This window comes from Lytechinus pictus, chromosome 6 (assembly GCF_037042905.1).
Source record: "Lytechinus pictus isolate F3 Inbred chromosome 6, Lp3.0, whole genome shotgun sequence".
Lineage (NCBI taxonomy): Eukaryota > Metazoa > Echinodermata > Echinoidea > Temnopleuroida > Toxopneustidae > Lytechinus > Lytechinus pictus.
Genome location: NC_087250.1, coordinates 18028119 through 18054224, shown reverse-complemented (window position 1 = coordinate 18054224; position 26106 = coordinate 18028119). Strand labels below are relative to the sequence as shown.

General features: G+C 34.9%; 1 protein-coding gene across 1 annotated transcript in view; it reads left to right on the top strand.

Moving 5' to 3' along the window:
• The window catches only part of LOC129263212 (uncharacterized), a 44626-nt gene extending 33591 nt beyond the window's left edge, over window positions 1-11035 (top strand). The window contains exons 17-21 of the mRNA XM_064100450.1: window positions 1014-1240; window positions 3450-3581; window positions 3948-4092; window positions 4601-4628; window positions 6874-11035. Coding sequence (XP_063956520.1) covers window positions 1014-1240; window positions 3450-3581; window positions 3948-4092; window positions 4601-4628; window positions 6874-7165 — 824 coding nt within the window. The 3' untranslated portion in view covers window positions 7166-11035. The remainder of the gene's footprint in view (window positions 1-1013; window positions 1241-3449; window positions 3582-3947; window positions 4093-4600; window positions 4629-6873) is intronic.
• Window positions 11036-26106: the final 15071 nt, after the last annotated feature.

Sequence of the window (26106 nt, the reverse complement as noted above, 5' to 3'; positions counted from 1 at the left end):
TTTCAGCTCGCGCTTCACGCTCGCATCATTTCGGTAGTAAGAACCCATACTTTTCATGATTAATAGGTGAAAAGAATGTCCCGTTTTCAGTTCCAAACATCAAAAGAACTTCCGCTTCGATTTGCAATAATATTCTGCTGGATATATATCTTGTTCTTTATTAACAACGTCCATTTAACTCAATTTTTTTTCAGATCAAAATATCATAATTTTCGGCTCGCTCTTCGCGCCCGCATCTATTGTTGTTTTAGATACCGATCTTAATCATTGGTACCAAAAATGCTTAGAATATCAAGCTTTCAGGTCAAAATACAATTTAGCTCGCTCTCGGCACTCGCTTTATCTGTGTAGTTAGATATGTATCCTCCTCACGAGTTAACTACCAACAGTCCTAAACAGGTCACCTTTTCCGGTTTTCAGGTCAGTGTGTTACAAAATTTCAGCTCGCGCTTCGCGCTCGCATTAATTTGTTGGTAAGATATGTGTCTCTTTCTCATGAGTCACATATATATATATATATATAGGCCTATGTATGTGTGTGTCGGTTTGTTTGTTTTGTGTGATCGAGCGCCTATGGAACGTTGATTCACTTTATGATTTGCCCCCCCCCCCCCAATCTGAAAAATGGATCGACGCCCCTGCTTTCGGGGACATTATTTTGACCATAAACAAGATGAAGTTGATTGATTCTAATTTTGACTTAAAACACTATTGCGTAATTTCACAACCACTTGGGTCGCAATTTTGGTCTCAAAAGTTGCGCAAGACTTAAAAAGTAAAAAGCCAGATAGCGACGCGGCCAAAATAATTATCGCGGCGGATTTACCCCCAAAAATGTCGAGAAGGGATGAATCAGCCCCCCCCCCCCGGTCTATTTAGGGTTAAAGTAATGCATGACTCCTAATGTATAATATAGGGAAGATATAAAACTTTTACATTACTTTATGGTGCTGTCAACTCGGTAACTTGTTTCTAACACAAACTACTTTCTTGTCTGTTGTTGCATATTCTAGGAGAATATGGGTACAAGACTTTGCTTCCTGAATCGACAAGAGATTTTGAGATCTCAGAAGACAAGATTAGCTTCTCAACACGTCATCTTGAATACTTCGCTTTGTCTTCAAACGACATCCATGGAGTTCAATTCATCTGTGAAGTATCACAGCCTCTTTTCATCAGCAACTCCTTACACCCAACTCTGCGAATCTGCATCGCACATCCTTACAACAATGACTCTACAGTATGTACAGGTGCTAGGTTGATTGTCAAGAGTTCCGTTCGATGCATGAAAATGTATTACTTCATAGGATAACCTGAACATGTAAACATATAAAAAAAAAAGGGGGAAAAGAGAAAACTATTGTGGGTGTATTTGCATAGTGTGTATACAAAAAAAGTTCGCACTTAAACATAATCCTGTAAAATCATATGTTATATCCTGAGGCTCTTTCCACATTTAAACATCGCTTGAGCGAGCACCACTTACTTTTTATAAGTTTGTATAAATGATATGTGTAGAGCTTGGAAAAATTGATGTGAAGAAAAGTAGACGTTAGTCATGAAAAACACATGGACTTTAGCTAGGAAGATTAATTTAAAGATATTTTACCTTTAACTTGTTTCGTTGCCCAAAACACTTCATATAGCGCAATTGTGCTCCCCTCTCCTCGCCACACACCGAAGCCATCATGGTGATATCTGCTTTTGATACAGGGAGCTGTGATTCACCTGAAATGGCTTAGGCTTGATTTTCGTTTTGTTAATCATTGTCAATCTCGGGAAAAGTGTGGAGAAACAAGTATTAAATGAAATATGAAATGCTGTCCCACTTTAAATGATAAAAACTTAGTAAAATAATGATGGAGATATCTGAAATATATATATATATTTTTTGTTTCCATTCAGTTATATCCTCAGATCCAGCTAGCAAAAAAGGGAAAGATTGTTCTTACCTATGAAAAAAAATATTATTTTGGTTGGCAAAGTTGCTAAGAATGTTTAAATGTGAGATTTGCTAAAATGCAAAAATGTACCGCATGGTCAGTTTCTTTTAGCTTTTTTTCCTTGACACAACGTGAAAATTAGCATTTCTGCACAAACTGATTCCTGCGAGCTTTACAAAAATGGACAGTGCTCACTCAAGTGTAACATTCTGCCAAAATGTTTACTTTCATTTGATAAATGAGACCCAAACCCAAGAATATATATGATAACAAGTGGAGCGACTCTGACAGTCTCACCTGCATCACGCGATTCAATATAGCAGCAGTGCTTACTGCGTAAACTACTATAACATAATTATTCACAAAAAACACAATTCATATAATGATGCAATACTATGTTCATTGAAAATAAATGACATTTTACTTTGATCATGCGACCCAAGACTTGTCGTCAGAGATACTTGATTGCCCCTCTATCCCCATTTTATAAACTGTATCTATAGACTTTGAAAGTTATGACAGCAATCTAATAATTACCTCCGAAATTACCAAAGTTCATTGACCTAAATGACCTTTGACTTTAGTCATATGACCTGCAACTCGCATGAGATGCTAAGTGATACTTGATTACTCTAATGTCCAAGTTTTATAAACTAGACCAATACACTTACAGTTTTATGAATCAGATCCATAAACTTTTGAAGTTATGATGGTAATTCAGCAAATACCCCCAACTTGGCAAAATTTCATTGACCTTAAATGACTTTTGACCTTGATTATGTGACCTGAAACTCGCACAGGATCTTCAGTGATACTTGATTAGTCTTATGTCTAAGTTATATAAATCAGATTCCTAAACTTTCAAAGTTATGATAGTAATTCAACAAATACCCCCAACCTGGTCAAAGTTAATTGACCCTAATTGACCTTTGAACTTGGTCATGTGACTTAAAACTCAGGCAGGGTGTTTGGTAATACTTGATTACTTTTATGGCTACATTTCATGAACTAGGTTTATATACTTTCGAAGTTATGACAAAATTTCAAAAACTTAACCTTAGTTAAGATTTTGATGTTGATTCCCCCAACATGGTCTAGGTTCATTGACCCTAAATGACCTTTGACCTTGGTCATGTTATCTGAAACTCAGGCAGAATGTTAAGGATCAACCCTACATGTATGTTTAGGTTTCATGAACTAGGTCCATATACTTTCTAAGTTATGCTGTCATTTCAAAAACCTAACTTGATTTTTGACGCCGCCGCCGTCGTCGAAAAAGTAGCGCCTATAGTCTCACTCTGCTATGCAGGTGAGACAAAAAATATCCCAATATTGTATTTTTTTTTTATTCCCTGGACTTTTTCAAAGTGTAAACTGTTTTATTAATACGCACTGTATATTGATTCATCCTGCAATGTATGCGTCTTACTTGAGAAAGAAAATGCATTCATTTTATCCAAACAGTGATTCACATGATATTTAGATTATAACAACGTTTCTTTCTAGGGTGTAAGACAGAATTACAGCTTATCGGAACATATCTACAAAGTAACAACTGTAATCAAATTGCGTCTAGAATCTGCTGAAGATGACATCAAACTGTCATGTCTTTCTGGCTCGGAGAATACCCGAGAAACTGTAAGCATCTGAATATCTTTTTCTTTTTTTTATGTCATTCCTCTCCGATTTCATGTGGCAAATAAGAAAATTACCAAAGTCAGATTCTTTTTAGTACAGTCATGACAGTGGAATGGATTATCTATCTACCCAAGAATTGTCTGTCCTTAAATATCATACATTGACAAACTTGTTTCATTCTTTAAACAAAAGAAAGTAAACAAGAAAAAAAAATCGCCACTCACCGAAAATGTTCCGGAATGGCAATTGGAACTTGTTGTATCGAAACAAATTTGATGATGAATGTTGTTTTATCAAAATTATATGTTTTATCCTAAACCTATTCATGAATATTCATGACTCAGATTCAATTGTTTCCTTTTAAAGGTTCATCCGCGTTCCCTACTATCCGGAGGTTGTAATACTATACACGTCAATCTACCGCCCTCTAGTGATAACAAGAGTGTTCGTGTTTGCATTGAGCAGGGCACGTCATTAATAGCAGAACAAGAAATTAATATCTCTAGAGAAGGTATGTGAAAAGTGAAAGATCATCTTACCTTGATAAAGACGGGTGACATAAAACACACCCAGTCAAAAATGAATAAATGTATATTCAGTAGAAAGAAATTCCATCAATTGTACTTTGAAAACAGAATCACTCAAACAATCGTATCGATTTACATTCCATTTTCCGTGGCCGAGTGGACTAAGGCGCCTGGCTATACATAAAAAGTCCGGGGTTCGATCCCCGGCCGCGGCACCTATGCCCATGAGCAAGGAATTTAATGTACAATGCTCTTTTATCCTTCTTTCAAATAAATAGAAATGCTATGTGCAATATCGGTAACTTGGTGTGCACTTGTTTAAAAAAAATTGCCCGATATCACGTCAAACAAAAACTGTTAAATAATATGACATCATCTGGTGAATCATTTCATAAAAAAAACGTCATAATTCTTTTTTTTTTAATCCTGTAGTACATGAACTATAACAGTTTATTTCTATTTGGTTGCTTTTGTTGTTTGTTCTTTAAACAGTGGAACCTGACTACGAAAAAAATCAAAGGTAAGGAAATGTCGTTCTTTCTGCATAATTGAGGTTATCCGGAAAAATGCGATGAATTTAAAACAAAATAAAAATCGCAAAATAAAATGATATAATGTATATAAATAGTGGACTAATGAATCCTCTAACTATCATGACTTTAAAAACAATCAATAAAATTGCATTCTATGTAAATTATTATGCATGCAATTAAATGAGGGATGAAACGTCTGTGGAAAACGGTTTAGGAAGAAAATGCGTAAGTTACTGATAAGAATTATAAGCAGATGCCATGCAATTTGCTTCCCTGATTTTATTATTCTTTTTTAAAGCCCCGAGTCGTATGTGCAGTTTCCAAAATGTTTGGTTAGGCTTTAGACATGCATGTAACGAAGCAGATCAAAAACACATTCCAGTTGTGATGACAAGAATGAGTTTATACAAATGCAATTAAGTAACCATCCGGGCATTTCCTTTGACAAATAACTTTGTCCAAAATGACTTTGTCTTCCCAAACCATACAACAGGAACCCTTATCACGTGCTTATATGTGTTGTCGATTGTTGGCGTGCTCTCTTTTTACATTTGCATAATGTGTGATCTTTTTATATATATATGTAAAAAAAAATGTTTACCTTCTACCGTGTGAGTAAAATTAAAAAACCTGACATCTCACAAATCCCTTATTGAAGGAAGAAATACATGTATGTCATTATCACGAAATTATTATATATGGCCTTTCTCCATAGTTCTTCAAAATAATTTGATACCATATTTGTGTGTTATAAGTTAAAGCTTAGACGACCAGAAGGTATTGACTTGCGTCAAAGTAATGTATGACTGCATTGAATGACTCTACATGTATACGCCAGTGATGTCATAATCCTACAATGGTTGCATTAATATACATTTCAACACACATTTTTTTAAATAGTAATTAACATTATAATTGTTAAAGACCCTGACCGGTGTAAAAACAATCATATATCAAAATAAAGGTAATGATTCATACAATATAAATATACCAAAAATATTACATATATCTCCTTCCAATAGTTAAAAATATTAAATAAAAATCAAAGAAACTGCTCCTCCAAAGTACGCTTCGATTGAGCACCCCCACGTCGCCTGGAAATGATGACGTCACGTTGTGTCGGGAGGGTTGTGATTCCATAGGTTTGTGTACAAAAGCATTGGGTATTTTCTTCCATTTCCATGTTATGAATCCATTTTTTTTCGTTTTCAAATGAAAATGGCACTCAAAATTATTCACTATTCAATTGTTGTAAACCTACAACTATTCACTACCTTTTTTTTATTTCTTTGTTTGGCTCTTATTGGGCCTAAATTGCTATGTCAGGAAAAGTTGTTATACATATTCTAAATACAGATAGAATTGAAATCTGCCACAAATAAGCAGGAAATAAAATATGGCAAAAAATAGTTCAAAACTGTAGATTTCATAAATTCAAGCTTGTGGGTAAAAATATATGTGATATCCCTCTGTGATAGAAGTGAAGAGAATGAAATGCGTTATCTGGAAAGCAAAAAAATCACCCAGTTTTTCTGTGTACAAACCTATGGAATCACGACGCTTCTTACACAACGTGACGTCACGGTCTCGAGGCAGGTGAAAAGCACAATAAAGCCTATTTTCTAAGCGGGGTTCGAAGCCCGATAATTGGAATATTCTTAAGCAAAATACTCAGCTGGGAAATGGTGAGAATGCATAAAGCATACCTTGCTGTATTTAGTAGCTTATAAACTTTCGATTGGTATATAATTTATCAATTTCATTTTCTGGTCCGGTCTGGATCTTTAAATAAATACCTTATAGCATCAATTCCCAAGTTAATTTCAATGAAAAGGGATTAGCCGATATATTTACTAACTCATGTAGGATTCTGACATCACCGGCATCTGGATCCATTAATAGCAGTCATGCCTTACTTTGGCGCAAATTAGTTTATATCATTGCAACTAATATAGCCATTGATTATCCAAGCGAGAAGACATACAATATAATTATAGTATCATTATTTTGGGAGAACACACTCTTTCAGGCAAGAAATATTTCCTCCATTAATTAGGGATTTTGAGGCGTCAAGTTTTTTTTTTAATCACACGGTAAATCATTATTTTCGTGATATGTGAAAATTTCCGTGGAATTTAACGATGTTGTTGCTTTAATGAAATCAGTTGATGTGTTCCATTTAGTTTAACCTATAACAGTATTGTTTCTCTCTCTTTCCATTTCTTATTTTAGAAGAGGCCGAATGAAGTTCGTTTCGAACGACATGATAGAGCTGTTGACTGATTTAGTCTATGAAGCAAAGGATGCTCGTGAGCTTGGCTACAAGCTCAGTTTCTCCCACTCACAGGTGGAGAAGTACCTTGTCAGGGCAGATTCATCAGCTAGCAGTGTTTCAAAATCTGGTCTTAAAGAGATGCTTCAAGACTGGAGAAATCGTGTCCGACCTAGTGAACAGGTTCAGAAATTTCAACTTGCTTTAGAGGCCGTTGGGTTAAGAAATGAAGCTGAAATCATTATTTCATGACCCTTAAAGGGTTCCATAACATTTGCTCCGGCGGCAATTGCTCCGATGGAAAATCTACACATTAAGCGAAACATAAAACCTAACCTCTAAGACTAAATAAACCCTAATCGTAATCATTGCAATATTCTGAACCAAAAACTCTATCATAATCCTAACTCTAATCCTATGCCTTCTGAGATATTAAGACCGGAGCAATTGTCGCAGGAGCATATGTCGTGTCACCCCCTTAAAGTATAGTTGATCCTCACCGGCTCAAATAATTTTCTTCGACCCTTCCAATTCTTCTGAAGTAAGTGTAGTAACTAGAAGGTAATTCAGTTTATTCATATTAAATGGACACCAAGTATTTAGAAATATGTTATTTTTGGATTGAAAGGAAGTCCATATTTTAAATACCACATGATAGATAATACCATGTAGGTGTACGGAGAGGGTCCATGATGGTGATACGTCGATGTTCATGACATATTCTATACTTACAGCGACAAGTAGCTTCATTTATTCGTTCGCTTGTGATTGGCAAAGGTTGTAAATGAATTATTTTGTAGCTGAAATTATAAATTATATCTAATATGATGTTGAATAGTATTTTCTGTGCCAAAATTGATATCTTCGACAGACATAATCTCCAAATGGGAAAACACATATTATGCAGAGAATTATATGTACATACAATACAATGTTAGAATTACAACATTCATTCATTTAATTTACTCCATCTTCATGTATATGTATATATACTTATATATAGGGTTTACAATTTAATGAGGCATTTATCCATAACATGTGAGCCCCTTGAAAAGCAGAGGGCTTATCAGAGGGGGCCAAGCATACATGTAGCTTAACAATGCATATAACATGAAAAGAATAATTAGAACAGTAATAAAGAAAATCGGTGGTTTGTACAACTTGTAATACTGGTTACGACGTAAGACAATAAAATAATAAAGTAAACAAATAAATTAACATCTGAATTTGAAATGACAGAAAATGAAAGTAATTGTATACCATATGAGTATTATACATTGACCAATATTTTGAGAATGTATGTATGGAAGTTTGAATGCCACCTGTTTATACATGCAGCTATTTATCTTGAAGTGTCTGCAATAGTATAGCCAACTCCTTACTAGTCGTAATGTATTACATCTAAAGTAGATACAGAGCTCGTAATTCAGGAAACTCTTTCTAAATCTAAGAAAGTTGTTTAGCAGTAGTATCCCAGAATCTGACTTACCACTTTCTAGACTTTATAAATACCATTAATGTTGCATTATTTAAAATGTTTTGTCTTAAGTCATTTGTCATAAGTTATAATGTAGGCCCTGAAGTCCTGCAAGAATGCATTATATGAAAACTTTTTTTTTCGTTTGTGTCCGCGAGTGTGTACAACAGTAGTGATATTTAATAAAATTCTGACTCTTTCGTGGTTTCGTTATTTTCTTGAATTCTGCAATGTAATATATAAAAATTAAGCACACAGAGTATAGGAGCTTTGTGTAAAATGATTTAAAGAATAATTATTTTCTTGTAAATGACGTGTATACTTGCATATCTAACATACTGCGTGAAATCTCGTAGGGAAAATGGTTATTTTCTGGTTGATTATACACCATATCATATAAGATAGAAATATAATCATATAAAAGGCAGATTTACTAATTTGATATCTGCGTTATTTCCAGATTTGTTGGAATATAATTTTTCGGTGTTTATAGTTTCGTTTGTTTCATTTTATTGTTTATATATCCGGTTTTGTGTAATCCTTATTAGCCTTTACTGAGATATTAAATGTCGATCGACCTATGTTACAACCAACTCCGATTTTCTCAGTTTGAATTTCAAGTTTTAAGTTGTTTATTTTATCAGCACTAATGAAAGGAACCCGCGGTTGACCATTTATGTTCAGTGATTTTATATTCATATCACCTGATTTATTCACATAACTACAATTTCAGTTATCATTCCATTCAATTTAGATTTGAAGGCCATCTAACGTGTAAAAGTTTTTGCTAAACGTTTTACTATGTGACTAACATTATAAGCGAGCATACAAATCTTAAAAAAAGGATTATATCGTTTCTTTGTAAATATTTCGACGCTGCTTTTGTAAATAGTTATCACACACTCTTGGTTATTCATGTTTTCAATGTAAAATAGAATATTCTTACGACTTAAGTGGTAGCATATCAGAAAGATATAAGCAAAGATTATTCCCTTCCATTTTCAGGTAATTCCACACTTGCTGAGTCATTTTATATCAACAAGACAAACAATAAAACAAATTTTGAACGTGATGAAAATATTTTATAGAAATATACATCAACTTGAACACGTCTTTACTCTGTACCATCCACACGAGACACACAATGTTTTTAGAGTATGAACAAGAATAGCTGACAAAAGAAACAATGAGGGGATTTCCAAAACAAAGGATGTCACACGCAATTTGTATGCTCTCTACTATTCATACCTTATATTAAAAAAGTATACCGTAATGTGTTCTACACAGCAAAAACTGTGGTGTTAACCGGTCTACATATAGGACCACACCGGTTATTTTACACCGGTGTTAAATTGGTGGTGTTAGTTTTACATATATAGGTGTTATTACAACACCTATGGTTGTTACATTTACACACTTTGGTGTTATGTTCAATCTCTAGGGTGTTATTTTAACACCTCAAGGTGTGGTCCTCTATTAACACCAATTGGTGTCAGTTTTAACACCACAGTTTTTACAGTGTATGGTTATCCTTGTTTTCATAAAATGTACCCACTAGGTATATCTAATATTTGGGGAAAAAGGGAAATTTACAGTCGATCGACAATCAAAATAAAATACAGCTGCGTATTCAAAATTACTTGTAAATATAATATTGATATTCGATATACGCTTCGTGATGTTGTAGAGACAAGCTATGTAGAAATGTGTACTGCAGCTGAAATGATCGCTTTATATGCAATTATCATGCATTATGACGTTCATAAAATTATTATTATGATGGTGATAAAGCTTCTGCGACGATGGTTCGATAGTATTTTCTGAACAAACTGTATATAAATAATGATTACATATCAATGCTATTCCATATCGTTTACAAGTACATATAAATTGATTTGAGAATCTTTTATAATTTTTGGTATGTTACACAAGTTTGAGGTGAGTCAGACGCTTATATCTGATTATTATTTTGTTTAATTTTACCATTCATTTGACTTGTTAGAAGTAGTTTAGAATTATACTCATGTATTTTTCTTAGTGTAATTATGACAGTGGCGTACCTAGGATTTTCCACAGGGGGGGCAAAATCGGCCGCCAAAAAAATTGACAAGCAAAAAAAAAAAAAAAAAAAAGGTCTTCAATAAAAAATAAAGGTTATTGTACCAGAAAAAAAATTGACAAGCAAAAAAAAAAAAAAAAAAAAAAAAAAAGGTCTTCAAGCTCGTCAGGGGGGCATAAAAGGTCTTTCAAGCTCGTCAGGGGGGGCAGTGATATGTATTTTGTATGGGTTGTGGCTCGTCAGGGGGGCAGAGTGCCCCCCCCTGCCCCCCCCCCCCCGTAGGTACGCTAGTGAATTATGATGCTATTAAAGAGGAGTAGGAATATTTGTGTAGTAGCCATATAGGATCAAACAAAATCAACAACAAAGCGATTAGACTGAACGTATTAATAAGAACCTTTAAGTTTTGGAATTTATATCATAAACTCACATCTTGAGAATGGAGAGGCAAAAACAAACATGTAAGCTTCAACGTCGTACGTTTTATTGATTGATGTACTGTAATCTTTGAAAAACTTGATCTCTGTATCTTGATGATAAACTGCTATTATACATTGGGAAATAAAAGCATTTATATACAACTCGATATTCCTGTGTTCATAGCATGTTTTTGTGATACTGTACACTGCAAAAACTCGGGTGTTGATTTAACACCAGCCCGGAATCTATATATATAATGTCCACACCAGAGAAGTATTGAAACAACAACAGTTTGGAATCAAACCCGTGCTGTTTTAATACTAATTGGTGTTGTATAAACACCTATTTGGTTTAGACTGAAACCAAACTAGTGTAGTTTTACACTTCTCTGGTGTGGACATATATAGATTCCGGGCTGGTGTTAAATCAACACCGGTGCTTTTGCAGTATAATATTTCCTTGTTCTGTCAATTTATGACAAAAGGGGGAGGGACAAGAGCATTTTAAACAATTAAATGAAAATGCTGCGTTTCATGAATGGAGAGGCTCACAACACACCCGAGGCAAATTCTATTTTAGTATGTTTAAGGTTACCTCTGCAGCGATCACCTTGGTTGCCTGACCAAGCAAACACTAAATGGTCTGATGTCAAACCGATCTTGTTGTTATAAACATAGACACGAGAATCCCCAACACTCTTCCCACATTTTAGTAATTTACCTAAATGTGCAATTTACAAAAATGTGCCGTAACAGGGGCCATCAGCGTTACCTGGAAAATAATGGGAAACAACAAAGAAAAAGAAAGAGATAAGATTGAGAGAATGGCACTTCTATGTGATCCTATTCGATTCCACAACAGTGTAACCCAACTAGGTCGTAGCCACTGTATTTCAGACTATTCAGAACAGTAACTGTAGTGGCAGACGTCTGACCCAATTTGAAAATACTGAAACTTGTATGAAACCGGTATTTAATCTCAATAATGGAAATAATAAATACAACCACCCACGCAAATTATTGTATTGAGCTTGGCATTGAGTGCTGATTGCTTTTTTTTCAACTTTCATTGAAGTAGCATCAATAATAGCATCTGCTTAACACCATCTCAATATCACAAAGAAACAAAGACAGAACGATAAATTTATCACCTTAACTTGTTCAAGTTCATCTTTGTAAACTTTCAATACTGTGCCTATGAGGGAGTACTTCAAAGTAAAAGCTGTGACGAAATAATCTTCATCAGCCCTTCCCTGCATGGAGAGACCAATAACGGGGAGGGTGTTTATCAGTCGATCTGTAACCACTGCACTTTGTCATGAATTAAAGGTTGCCAGCACTGTGGTCCGTGTGATCTTGCAGTGGCCGACTTGTAGGTTTGGTCCTCACTGGATTCTGTGATCTGTGACGTCTTCATTCTCAAGGACTAGGTGAATTCCTGGACTGGTGCACTCATAATCAGTGAATGAAATCCCAAGAAAGTGTATGCGTATCCTACCTGATAAGGGGTGTTTTAAAATTGATCGGTATACATTTTCTTATCTTCTTCAATACCAGGAAGTCATTTCTATTTGCCTTTCAACTAAAAAAAAACACTATCTCTCTTTCTCTCGCTTTCTCTCTCCCTATCCTTTATTTGTTTTTGCATTTTATTGAATTCGACTCTTCAGAACCCAGGTCTTTGTCTAAATATACGAACGAGTCTGGTTACCATCCGAGCATGTGATGTAAAATCAAAAGAACGCTTTGAAGGGAAACTTGAACGTAACGTTCTCTGATTGTCTTTTTTCAAGTGAAGATACATAATTTAATGTCTGCAGTGTTGTGCATAGACAGCACCTGCTTGAATTAGTGTAGTGTCGTTTTGGGTGGACAATGAATATGCTAAACATACAATCCTTCGCAACATATAACATCGACCACTACCGTTCCCTCCAGTGGAATTTCACCAAGCCAACAATTCGTGATATTCATGCACCAGGACACATAACCTGGGCAAAGAGGATGGCGCTCTCCGGTAAACTGTTGAATACAACGCCGTCTATGGTCGAGTATACTCGACGAGGTTAGAGGTTCTCAGATCCAGAAGCTCCTGATATGCAATGGAGAGTCTTCTTCAATTGCCAGAATGAGACTATTCCCTCGCGAGATCTGATATCGAGATGTTTGATGCCTCTGATTATGTTCCCTGCGACAATCGATAGAAAAAGGAAAGCTGATTGTATGCACACAGTTCCTATATTACTACTTTTCACTTTATTTCAATGTAAATGATTTCATTCATTTTCATCCATGCAGCTTTTGATACCAGAGACATAACTACGTGTGTGTGTGTGTGTGTATTTGAGTTTTGTCAGACGTGTATCAATCAGATATGATTATTTACGTCTGGGACCGACCTTTAACGTCACCATCCGAAAGACGTGACCGGGGCTCGAACCTCGAACCTCTGCATCAATTTGTAACTTCCCCACATAGCTCGGATTACAGGCGCACGCCACAACGCCTACGTATTTAGTTATTACCAACGAACGTAGAGGGCAGCAACACTTTGCAGAATTGTGTTGCTGCCCTCTATGTTCGTTGGTTATTACCATCTTTTTTTAAACAAACAAGTGCACACCAAGTTACCAATAATGCATATAGCATTTCCATTTATTAGAAAGCAGGAAAAAAGAGCATTGTACATTAAATGCTTTGCTCACAGGCATAGGTATAGGTTCCGCGGCCTGGGATCGAACCCCGGACTTTCTATGTATAGCCAGTCGCCTTAGACCACTTGGCCACGGCACCTCCACTTGTGTTTGAAATACAAGTCACGATCCTTAAAGGAGAATGAAACTCTTGGAGCAAGTTAGCTTTTGTGAAAGCAGAAAAATCAAAGAATAAGATCAACAAAACTTTGAGTAAAATAGGACTAGCAATAAAAGAGTTATGAGCATTTGAATGTCGAGATCACTAATGCTATGGAGATCCTCCCATTGGCAATGCGACCAAGATCTGTGATGTCACACACGTACAACTCTCCCATTCGGACACTGAAAATATACCCCAAAACATCTCTTTTTGCTCATTCTAATCATATGACAAACGATTCATCAATGATATAATGTTGTGAAACCTCTGTACTTGTCATCTCATAAAGAAAACACCTAACCTTGTGATAGACTCTATAAAAGTGAGAATATAAGTGAAATAAGTACTAAAGTAATGAGGGAGTTGTACGTGTGTGATATCACAGATCTTGGTCGCATTGCCGATGGGAGGATCTACATGGCACTAGTGATCTCAATATTCAAATGCTCATAACTTTCTTATTATTCATTCAATCTTCCTCAAACTTTCAACAATATGTTTCTTTGATTTTTCTCTTTAGTATGGATTCAGCTAGTTTCAAGGGTTTCATTCTCCTTTAACAATTTCACGTTAAACAGTTACAATACCTATCCTACACTTGCATATTTAAATTTATTTGGATTTCAGTTCGTTTTATTAATGGACATCGTTAATTTGCGATAAGTATATTTTCATTTTCATTTCACTTTTCCTACTTAGGGAAAGCAAAATCAATTTTTTGAAAGTATGAAACAGGTACGTAGTCAGGTTTGAAGCTAATTATTCCTAATTGATACTAAAAGTACAAGTCAAACCTATACGTTTTTAACACATTTCTCGACGTAAAAGGCGGCACAGTTACAATCGAAATCAGCAAATGTTTCCTCACACGAGCCTCTATGTAGACAAGGGCGCCGTTGCATAAAAGTTACCATTATACATTTCCCTGAAATGCTTGATTTTGATTGGCTGTTGATCAGCATTACCATTGGATGGCAAAGTAACCATAGGTTTAACCTTTATGCAACGGGCCAAGGATTCGGTATATGCACACTGTAATAATAAACATTGTCTATTGTAACCGTGTACACTTCAAGAGTAAAGGACATTGCATTTTGGTAAAAATTAAATAAAATCACAATAATCGATGTTAAAGGGGCCTTGAGAAAGAAAATAAGAATATTGAGAGGGCGTGCTATTCCCGATTTAATGGTCTGATCTTAAAATATATCTTTGTTGGATAGGGTTGATGACTGACGCCCCCATGTTTGTGTATTCATTTTTGTACGTTAATGTTATTTTCAAAATTCGGTCCAATAGCAGAAGAAAAGAAAATACTCAGAGTTGCAACGTTTTGATAGGCAACATGTTTAAAATGAGTCTATCACTCACAATCGTGGAGCGACTCAGCTGACGCCTCTCTGGAGATCTTCCGCTCTCTTTCTCTGTATCACATTACTTCCAAAATGAGCGGGAGAGGAGAAGACAATCAAGTTTATGATTCTCCTTAAAACCCCTGACGAGTCGCCAATCTCTTTTAGGACGTCTTGCCCCCCCCCCCAAAAAAAAAGTCAGTGCTACTCTTATTACCTGGATGAGCGCAGTATAGATTGGTCTTTCCCCGTGCCTGTGAGGCAGAGGCGTCGATCATGGGGGGGCAGGGGGGCGATCGCCCCACCAATGAAAATATTGGGGGGGGGGCAAACATATCGTTTTGCCCCCCAATAATTCGGCATGTGCAAAAAATAAAATAAGATTGTAATGTTACAGAGAAATCAGCAAGCGAGATTGAGATACACAACTTGTTCTTTATCTAAAATCGTGCTCAAAATGTCCGCTTTTTAGATTGGAATATGAAGAATTTTCAGCTCACGCTTCATCGCATCATTTCTGTAGCAAAACCCATACTTTTCATGATCAAATAGCTGAATAGAATGTCCCATTTTCAGTTCTAAGCCTCAAAAGAAGTCCCACTTCGATTTGCAATAATCTTTTGTTGAATCTATATCTCGTTCTTTATTAAAAACTTCCATTAAACTCAATTTTTTTCAGATCGAAATATCAAAATGTTCAGCTCGCGCTTCGCGCTCGCATCTATTGTTTTTTAGATACCCATCTTAATCATTGGTACCAAAAATTCTTAGAATATCAAGCTTTCAGGTCTGAATATAAAGAAATTTCAGCTCGCGCTTCGCGTTCACATTAATTTGTTGGTGAGATATGTGTCTCTATCTCATGAGTCATATATATATATATATATATATATATGAACGTCTCTAAACTCAGTTGGAACTAAGTACAATGCATTACCATTTTGCCTCATTAATATCATCTATGTCCAACACGCGGATCGCAATATCGTTATATATATATATATATATATATATATATGTATATATATATATATATATGTATATATATGTATATATATATATATACATATATGTATATATATATATGTATATATATGTATATATATATACATATATATATATATATAGGCATATGTGTGTGTGTGAGTTTGTTTGTTTTGTGTGATCGAGCGCCTTTCAAAATTTGATTCATGATTTTGCCCCCCCCCCCCAATCTGAAAAATGGATCGACGCCCCTGCTGTGAGGTAACGGGTTGATGATAGTCAGGGTGATCTAGAGGTAGGGGTCTCTTTGACCATATCTTGATTTATCGTCTCACATCAACTGTCATTTTAGATGTAATAAACATTTCCTTTTAGGAGTATTCTTTTTTTCAAAATATATTTCAAATATAAATATTTAGAAATACTTTCTGTCAAGGGACATGTTAAAGAAAATAATGCATGAACAAATAAAGAGTTGCATGTTTTAATATTTCTTATGCTAGCGCATTATGTTACAATGGAAAAACTCACCGTACGCCTTGTAATGAACTGTACATTTTTCCAAATGTTGCTCATTGTGTAGATGTTAACAATGTCGCAGTTAAAACTCACTTGATTTAGCACAGACGGATCAGTATTGATAATCACATTTCTTCAGATAGAAGCCATCTTCAAATCCATAAGGAAACATATATTAATCCGTGGTCGTTCAGTCATTACCTCAAATAATGTATATGCAGTACTCATGTTTTCCGTCAAACTTCGTTAAAATCAGGCCACTTTGAGTTTTTCATTTTGCCACAGCCCCTAAAACCAACAGCGCCTCCACCCGTCTCTCTCTCTCCTTTTCTCTATTCCTTTTCTCTCCTCTCCACCTCTCTCCTCCCCCCTCGAGCCCCTCTCTACCTCCCTCTCCCCTCTCCCTCGATTGCATTCATGGTCTGCTCTCCTCTCCTTCTTCTCCTCCAAGAAATTAGGTACAAACTTTAATGACAAATGAGATCAACAAACATTTATCTTATCAAATCTATTACAACTGTAAATAAACATGTATATATAAACTTCAAAAATACATATAAAAGACTATATTAAATGACATTGAAGACATAACATGAGAACAATGAACTAGATGGCATGATAAGAATACAAACGATATATAGAATTGTTACTCACCCATGCCTTTAACAAGCTGACATTTTCGTTATAATATTAAATGCCATAGAATAAAAAGCATGATAATAATTAGATATAGTTGGCAAAATAAGAATACAGAGAAGCATTGCTTTAAAAAGCTGACATTTCCGTTATAATACATAGATCTTCAATCCACTGTAATAAAACCATAAGCCCATATTTTTAAAGTCCAGTTTAGCTTAGACCATGGTCTAACTCTGAAATTATGAAAAACTAAAAATCACAAAGTTTTGTTAACACTGTATGATTAAAGGGGGTGGGGTTGCAAGAAATATTTGCAATCAATTGCAACTATTCTGTTGCAATTCTACAATTGATTGTTCACTTTTAACTACATAGCAAATCAGATCACACTCCTTGTTTCATGAAGCAGATTAGCAATAAATCGCAGTTTTACAATTAATTGCACAGCATATGCTTGATTTTGGGAACAAATATAGACTTGCAATTGATCGCAAGTTTCCTGCAACGACCCATTAGTCTGTTTTTTTTTTTGGTATTTCATTGATGAGGGGTTTGTTCATTGTGACGCAATAGTACTGTTGGCAAGAATTAGCGCGCTTCAAGATGCACTCTTCCTTTTTGCACACGGAACGTTCATAAATATATATATATTGTGGCAAAAATCATGCAAATATTTTGTGTGTTTTCCCCTCTCTTCTGCAATAACATATATTTTCAAAGTGGATCAATTACATGTTTGTTCGGTCTCTCTGCATGCTCTAGGTGCCAATGTTTTTTTTTTTGTTCTTATTTTTTTAGGGGGGCATGGTTCACAAGCCCTCCCCCATTCCAATCTGTATACCAGTAGCTTTATGTAGAGTACATAGGGCCTGAAGGAAGATGAAGAATGCACGCCTATTAAGTTTTGGACACATACTTAATAGTTCATATCTTAATAACTTGGTGCTTCTAACTTCAAAGCCAAACACTTTTCTTTTTATTTCATTAAATTGACAACCTTATGATGCAGCTGTACTACATGTACAGAAGATCGCTAAGAAGTGGAGGCAGTTTGATCTGTTGAAGGCCGAATAATTTTTGCTATAACACAAGTTGGTTTATTTCCAATTTTGTCTAATGCCAATTCGTCCAATTACCAACTCGTCTACTATCATTTGGTTTACCATCAGTTCGTCCACCCACCACATGGTCTACTTTCTGTTAGTCTAATGGCAATCCGTCTAATAACCAGTTGGTCCAACAGCCATTTAGTCCATATACCATTTGGTCTAATTGGACTATGTGTTATATTATGCAAAATTAATGAAAATGAAATGGAAAGTAAACCAACTGCATTATGAGACGATATGGTCATAGACGAAATGGTGATTAGACAAAGTGATGAAGAGACCAATTGGTTAATTAACAATGCTTGTGAGATGAAATGTTGGACGGAATGACATAAAACGAAAGTAGACCATGCGAAAGTAGACCCACAAGTTTTCCACAGACTCCAGCCTTTATAGCACACATTCTGTCTCCGACTGGTTAATTGCACTGCAGATATCAATACTGTAAGAGCATGGGATGAGATGGGTTGATCATACTAGGAGAGCACTGGCATTGACATTGTGACCTAGTTTGAAGAGTAATGAATCTCAGCAACAAAAAGATGTTAGTCCATCAGATGCAGCAAAAGTGAGGGTAATTTATCCCTAATCGGCAGCATTCTGATAACTAATACTAAGTTTTCATCCTAGGCTAAACTAGAATTTAATCCATACTTCTATGTAGTGCTGGACTTCATGTTTTTTTTAGTATTTGTGGCAATTATAATGTATCAATTATTTCATTAGATTTATGATACTGTCGTATTGTCCTATTCTTCCTATTTCAAGACAATTGAATTTTTGACAACTTTTTTTGGCAGTAGGATAATAATTCTGAATTGGTGAATAAGTTAACAACTGGCATTCAATAAAAGTGTCGTCTAATATTATGTGAGATTTTGGTCGTTTCCGATAAGCACCACGTTACAATCAGGGAGGATGCATATCCATATCCACAGTAATAATGGTACAAAAAAAAAACTTTTTTATTTCAGCGTTTTGATACCATATTTTGGTAGACCATGGTGAAATACCTCCACAACCCTAATTTGGTGGGAATCGGTCCATGGAGCCCTTAGATATGACCTCATGAATACATAATTAGCCCCATGATCAAAGTCAATGTATTATTGGCCTGATTTGTTATATTTAGAACCAAGCCAATGATATATTGATTTCAAGGGACTAATTGTGAAGGCTATTCATGAGGCCATCTCTAAGGCCCCCCTGGACCGATTTCCACCGAATTGAAGTTGTATATGTATTTAACCATGCTCTACCAAAACATGGTATCAAAAAACGTTGACATGCAAAAAAGGGGAAATTGATGACGATGTCAAAAAGCTTAATTTTTACTTTAAATTCAATTTGATGAGCTAGGTAAGATGACAAGAATGAAAGTAATTACGCCAATTAATTAACCAATGAACCAACAGATTGGGTATCTTCACCTTGTACAGCAGTAAAGACAACAATCAGTCTATCACTACATAAAAACTGCTCAAGAGCGGTTGGATAGTTTGGAAAAGACAATGGATGGGCAATTAAGAGAGACAATTGCTCTCATGCAGCTCAAATGGAAGCTGATGGATATCATTATATGAGGGCCCTGTCTTACAAAGAGTTGCGATTAATCCAACCAATCGCAACTATGGAAAGCCAGCAAAGTCAACATATAAAATGCATGTTTATTTTAAAAAATTCTAGTTATGAATGTATATCCATACATTCATAGATTTCTTAAAAACTTGGTGTGATCTCTTTTGTTTACAAAGGACATTTTGCAAATTTTCTGTAGAAAAAAGTATGACACTGATGGATTTCCATAGAGTTACGATTGATGGGATCAATTTAACTCTTTGTAAGACGGGGCCCAGAATCCTGTGCTCCTCAACCAACAACTTGCCTCCCCAGACACTCACCCCATGACGCAGCTCTTTCTGATATGTAAACTTTTCATTCCATCATTTTGTATTATATATACATAAATCTTCGTTAGGTTTTAATATGGGAGAGATGCAACTGAGACCACAAAATTTCAAGATTTCTTAACAAAAGTGAAAAAGGAATTCACTTCAAGTGTGTGCTTCTGAAGAAGTTGTCATTTTTCTAATGCCATTCATTTTCCAGAGCCAGACGATCAGTATTCAAGTTCGATGTAAATTTGATCATTTGCCCCGCCCCTTGCACTCTAAGTGGAGTCATGCACTAATACATACACATTTACACGTAGTCTAGTACATGGATGTTTATGAATCATAAGTAATGAGGATACACAGTCAGTGTCTATGGTGATACATTCGTCGTTGATTGGTCATTGATGATATCATTCTTTTAATGTGTGCTATGTAAATTAGGGACAAATACAAAGTTTCATGCTACTTCGGTTGGTGCTTACTGCACGCGGCCCGATTGGCGTCAGACTCGGGGCTAAGTTAGTGCAATTAAATCAGAGTATATTTTTGCTTTTGTAGGATTACATCCGCATAGTTGAGCACCCAAACCAGTCAATTCTGACGCCATCCACCAAGATAACAACTCAATTTTAACGATGTTATAAAGAGCAAGCTAGTAGTCAAGCGAGACAACTCAGTTTAACGCCAAGAACTTGGAGATCGGTGGAATTCAAGCACGGCGGCTGCATTTAATAATCATACGCAAAAGCACATGAAACGGTCGCGAATCTCGCAGCATAGGACCTGTGCCAAGGACTTTCCTCAAACGTTAATGCTATTCTTGCTACAATAAGAGGCTAGAGAATTTCTTACATCTCAATCATCGTTACTCGATCTTGATTCAATGTATTGTGTTCATGATATGACTGTGAATGGATTACAATGTCATGTTACATGATGGTGGGGTAGTACTCCAACCAGTTAGCCTCAGGATCCCACAGAAGCCAGATCTATGTCGTTAGTTGTAAGTGAACCTAATTCATCGACTGCATCGATGCTGACTTTTGACTTACTATTGCCAAGATTACAGGTATGTAATTATGTAATTGTATATGAGTTTTGTGCGTTGTAGTTTAATAACCCTTTCTATTTAATAGAAGTGTCGACTCTTAAAGGTATATACTTTGCCATGCCCATGCAGTAAATGTGAATGAGACTGAGCCAGTAGCCTATAACTTTACTTTAGTAAAGCCATACTTTAGTAGATCTATTTGTATTGTATTGTAGCAGACTTACATATACTTACTGAGGCTGCTTCTGAATGCAGGCATAAGGGGGCAGTTCATCCTGACCAAACTTTTATTTTAAAAATAGCAGAAAATTTATAAAGATATTGCTGAAGGTTTGAGAAAAGTCCATCAAAGAATAAAAAAGTCTATGCAATGTCATTTTGTCAGAAAATAGAAAATGCTTTTTTAATCTACTTGAGTTTATTAATACACAAAACATTTCGCACCCCCTTCTAAAAGAAAATAGAAAAAAAATTATCATCACAAACCATTAAAATAAAGTCTATGCATCTTACATTACATGACCTATGGGGCAGCTGCCCGTTTAAGACGTCACAAATCCAAAACTTAAAATTATATTAACCTTTCTACTCTTTGAATGTATTTCAATAATTAATGTATTTTCCTCAAACATTCACCAATGTTTTATAATCTTTTCTGCTATTTTAACAACAAACTGTTCCTCAGGGTGAACTACCCCTCTAAGCTTCTGCATTCATTTCGGATCCATATTCTGTTTCTATTTATAGATTGGCTGGATGATGACCTGGTGGAGACTACAAATCCAGTTTAATCAAGGCTTTATATAGGAGTAAAAAATTTCCTTCATCTTGTGCAGATAAAAAATGTTCTTGTTATTTTATTCATGGTAACTCATGAACTTTTTCACATTGAGCAAAATAATAATTATTATGTATTCATTTATTTGAAAATGATATAACTGTTGACTCATAGGTCAATAATTATACGGAATGAAAGGTGTGGATCTCAACATTCTATTCCACATATGTAAATAATGTTTGAAACATTGATTGATTGATTGATTGATTGGCCGATATGGCCTTTTATTTGCATCCAAGATAAAATCATACATTTAGCATGGTAAAACAATATTTAAAAATAGATTTAGATTTAGATTTTGATTTAGATTTTATTTCCGTTCAACAATTTTTTCAAAATATAATCAAAGTAACAATACATATTCAATATATTCGATAATACAGACCAATCAATGAAATTTCGTAACAAATGTTGAATATAAATTCAACAAAACTACAATTTGTTGCAGTAATATTATCAATGAAAAGAAACAAGAAATGAACGGAGGGACTTGCCAAGAAAAGCAAAAGCTTGTAGAGAAGGCAAGCCCCTAAACTTAGTTTCAATACTAATTATAAACAAACTATATATACAACTCTATACAAAAATCGAGACGGACACAGAAGACAAACTTAAAACAAGTAATCCACAAATATCAAAATAAAACGAATAAGCGACAACAAAAATAAGAGAAAGTAATTCAAATAATAATAATTACAGTGGTAACACACAAAAAAAGTACTTACAAAATCATAATAGGGAGGGAAAAGTGGAAAAGGAAAGAAAGAGGAAGATAAGGGAGGTGCAAATAAAAAGTGCAAATGAAAAGAGGAACATGGCAGGTGCACAGGTCGTAATGTATTGTATCATGTTGTAGTGTTGTTGTTTTTTTTTGTAAGTAAAGTTTCACAAATTTATTGGCAGTTAAAGGTTAAGTTATTATGTAGTTTTAGTTTAGGTTATGTGTTAGCTTGACTTGTTGGTGTGGAGTATTGACAAATGAGCATCTTTTTAAGTTTGCGTTTAAAAATATTAAGGTTCGTAGATTCTTTAAAGTCGTTGGGCAGGGAATTCCAATACACAGGTCCAAAAAAGATAAAAGAGTTTTTCGCTAATATAGTACGGGTAGGGGGTAGGTGATAACAATTACGTTGTCTCGTTGGGTAATCGTGTATAGAGGAGTTTTTACAGAACATATTTGAAAAAATTGTTGGGAGATCATGTTTGTTTAGTTTATACATAAATCGGGCGAGTTGGAAAAGATATAAATCACTCACTTTAAGAATATTATTTTGGAAGAATAGTATATCTGTGTGTGATCTGAATTGGGTTTGAAAAATTATTCTAAGACCCTTCTTCTGCAGCAACAGTATTCTTTGTAATTGTGTTTGGATCGCACAACCCCATGCCAAAATGCCATAATTAATGTATGGTAATATTAATGTATGATACAGTGTAAGTAAAGTGTAAGATGGGAGAAAATATTTGAGTTTGTTGATAATTCCGATGTTTCATGAAATTGTTTTGCATGTATTATTGATGTGTGGTTTCCATGATAGCTTATTATCAATAGTAACCCCCCAAAATCTTGTCTCTGAAACATTTTCAAGAACAGTATTATCAAAAATTATGTTATCAGGTATTGTATTTATTCTGTTACTAAAAAGCATAAAATTCGTCTTTTGTAAGTTTTAAGTGATAGTTTATTTGCCTTAATCCAGTCAGTGACATGTATAAGTTCTGAGTTTATAATTCTTACAAGTTGGTTTACGTTATCATGAGAAAAGAAAATGTTCGAATCGTCAGCAAACAATACAAATTTGAGTAAATTTGAACTTTTTTTTATGTCATTAATATATGTAATAAAAAGAAGAGGACCAAGTAAACTACCCTGTGGTACTCCACATGTAATAGGAAGAGTAGAAGAAACAACGTTGTTGACTGACACAAATTGAGACCTGTCTGTTAGGTAGCTCTTGAACCACTCAAAGGCCTTCCCCCTGATACCATAAAAAGAAAGTTTATGAAGAAGTATATCGTGGTTAATGGTATCGAAGGCCTCGGAGAAGTCCAGGAAAATACCAACAGTATAACAACCTTTATCTATGGAAGAAGTAATTTTATTAATAAAAGTCAAAATTGCATGCGAGGTGCTATTATTTTCGCGGAAACCAAATTGCGAGTTCGAAAAAGTATTGAATTTATTAAAGAACGTAATTGTACGAGTATGTATAAATTTTTTCGAGAATTTTAGATAACGAAGTGAGCAATGAAATAGGACGGTAATTAGAAACAAATTGATTATCACCTTTTTTGTAAAGGGGGATGACTTTGGCTATTTTCATTAGGTTAGGTACCTTCCCTGTGTTCATAGAAACATTAAAGGAGAATGAAACTCTTGGAGCAAGTTAGCTTTTGTGAAAGCAGAAAAATCAAAGAATAAGATCAACAAAAGTTTGAGTAAAATAGGACTAGCAATAGAAGAGTTATGAGCATTTGAATGTCGAGATCACTAATGCTATGGAGATCCTCCCATTGGCAATGCGACCAACATCTATGATGTCACAGATGAACAACTCTCCCCTTTTGGACACTGAAAATATACCCCAAAACATCTCTTTTTGCTCATTCAAATCATATGACAAACGATTCATCAATTATATAATGTTGTGAAACCTCTGTACTTGTCCTCTCATAAAGAGAACACCTCACCTTGTGATAGACTCTATAAAAGTGAGAATATAAGTGAAATAAGTACTAAAGTAATGAGGGGGTTGTACGTGTGTGACATCACAGATCTTGGTCGCATTGCCAATTGGAGGATCTACATGGCATTAGTGATCTCGACATTCAAATGCTCATAACTTTCTTATTATTCATTCAATATTTCTCAAACTTTCAACAAAATGTTTCTTTGATTTTTCTCTTTGATATGGATTCAGCTGGTTTCAAGGGTTTCATTCTCCTTTAAATATGTGGACCAGAGGATCGACGATAGTTAAAATAATTTTCTGAAGTAGGAAGTGAGGAATACCATCGAAACCTGGGCTCTTCTTGGACTGTAGATTATTAACAATATTAATAATTTCTCTTGTGTTCGTAGGATTAAAAAATATAGAGTTTGGATTTGGGTTGTCAAGAAAACTGTTGAAAGATTTATAAGTTTGAGGGACTTTGCTTGCCAGATTGTTGCCAATGTTCGAAAAATATGAATTTTATTCTTGTGCTTTTGAGATGTTGTCGTCGGTAGTTGTATTGTTTACTTTTATTTTTGTTATAGAAGTACTTTTTTTGTTTTTATTTAATGCTCCATTAATGATTTTCCATGTGTTTCTCATATCGTTTTTGAACAAATTGAGTTTGGAGGTATAATATTCTCTTTTTGCAATGCGTAATAAAGTAGTGAGTGTGTTTTCGTATGAAGTATATTAAAAGCGAGATTCGTTACTTTGTTTAGTTATGTATTTATAGTAAAGGTTGTTCTTTCGGTTGATTGATCTCAAAAGTGATTTAGTAATCGAAGGGTGGAGTGGAACCTTTTTATGATTTGATTTTCGTTTAGTGGTAAAAGGAACGTGAGTATCTAGAGAAGAGTTTAATTTGGAAATGAAAAAGTTATATGCGTCATCAACGTCTGTGGATTCAAAAACAGTTGACCAGTCTGTTGTATTTAAATTATTAATCAGATTGTTTATGTTGTCATCAGTTATCTTTCGAAATGGAGTATTGAATGCTTCTTTCATGATAATTTTATTTGTAGATAATTTAGCAAAAATTGGAAAGTGATCAGTAATGTCACTAAGGATAATACCGGCTTTGGGAATTTGTTGAGTTATATTACTAAAAGTATTATCAATTAAAGTGGCCGAGTTATCTGTCACTCTTGTCGGTTTAGTGATAAGCGGTAAAAAAAAAATTTGAAAGAAACATTTCAAGAAACTCATGTGAGGTGCTGTTTGAATTACAATCTACTAAGTTAATATCAAAGTTACCCATAAAAAAGCAATCTTTATTTT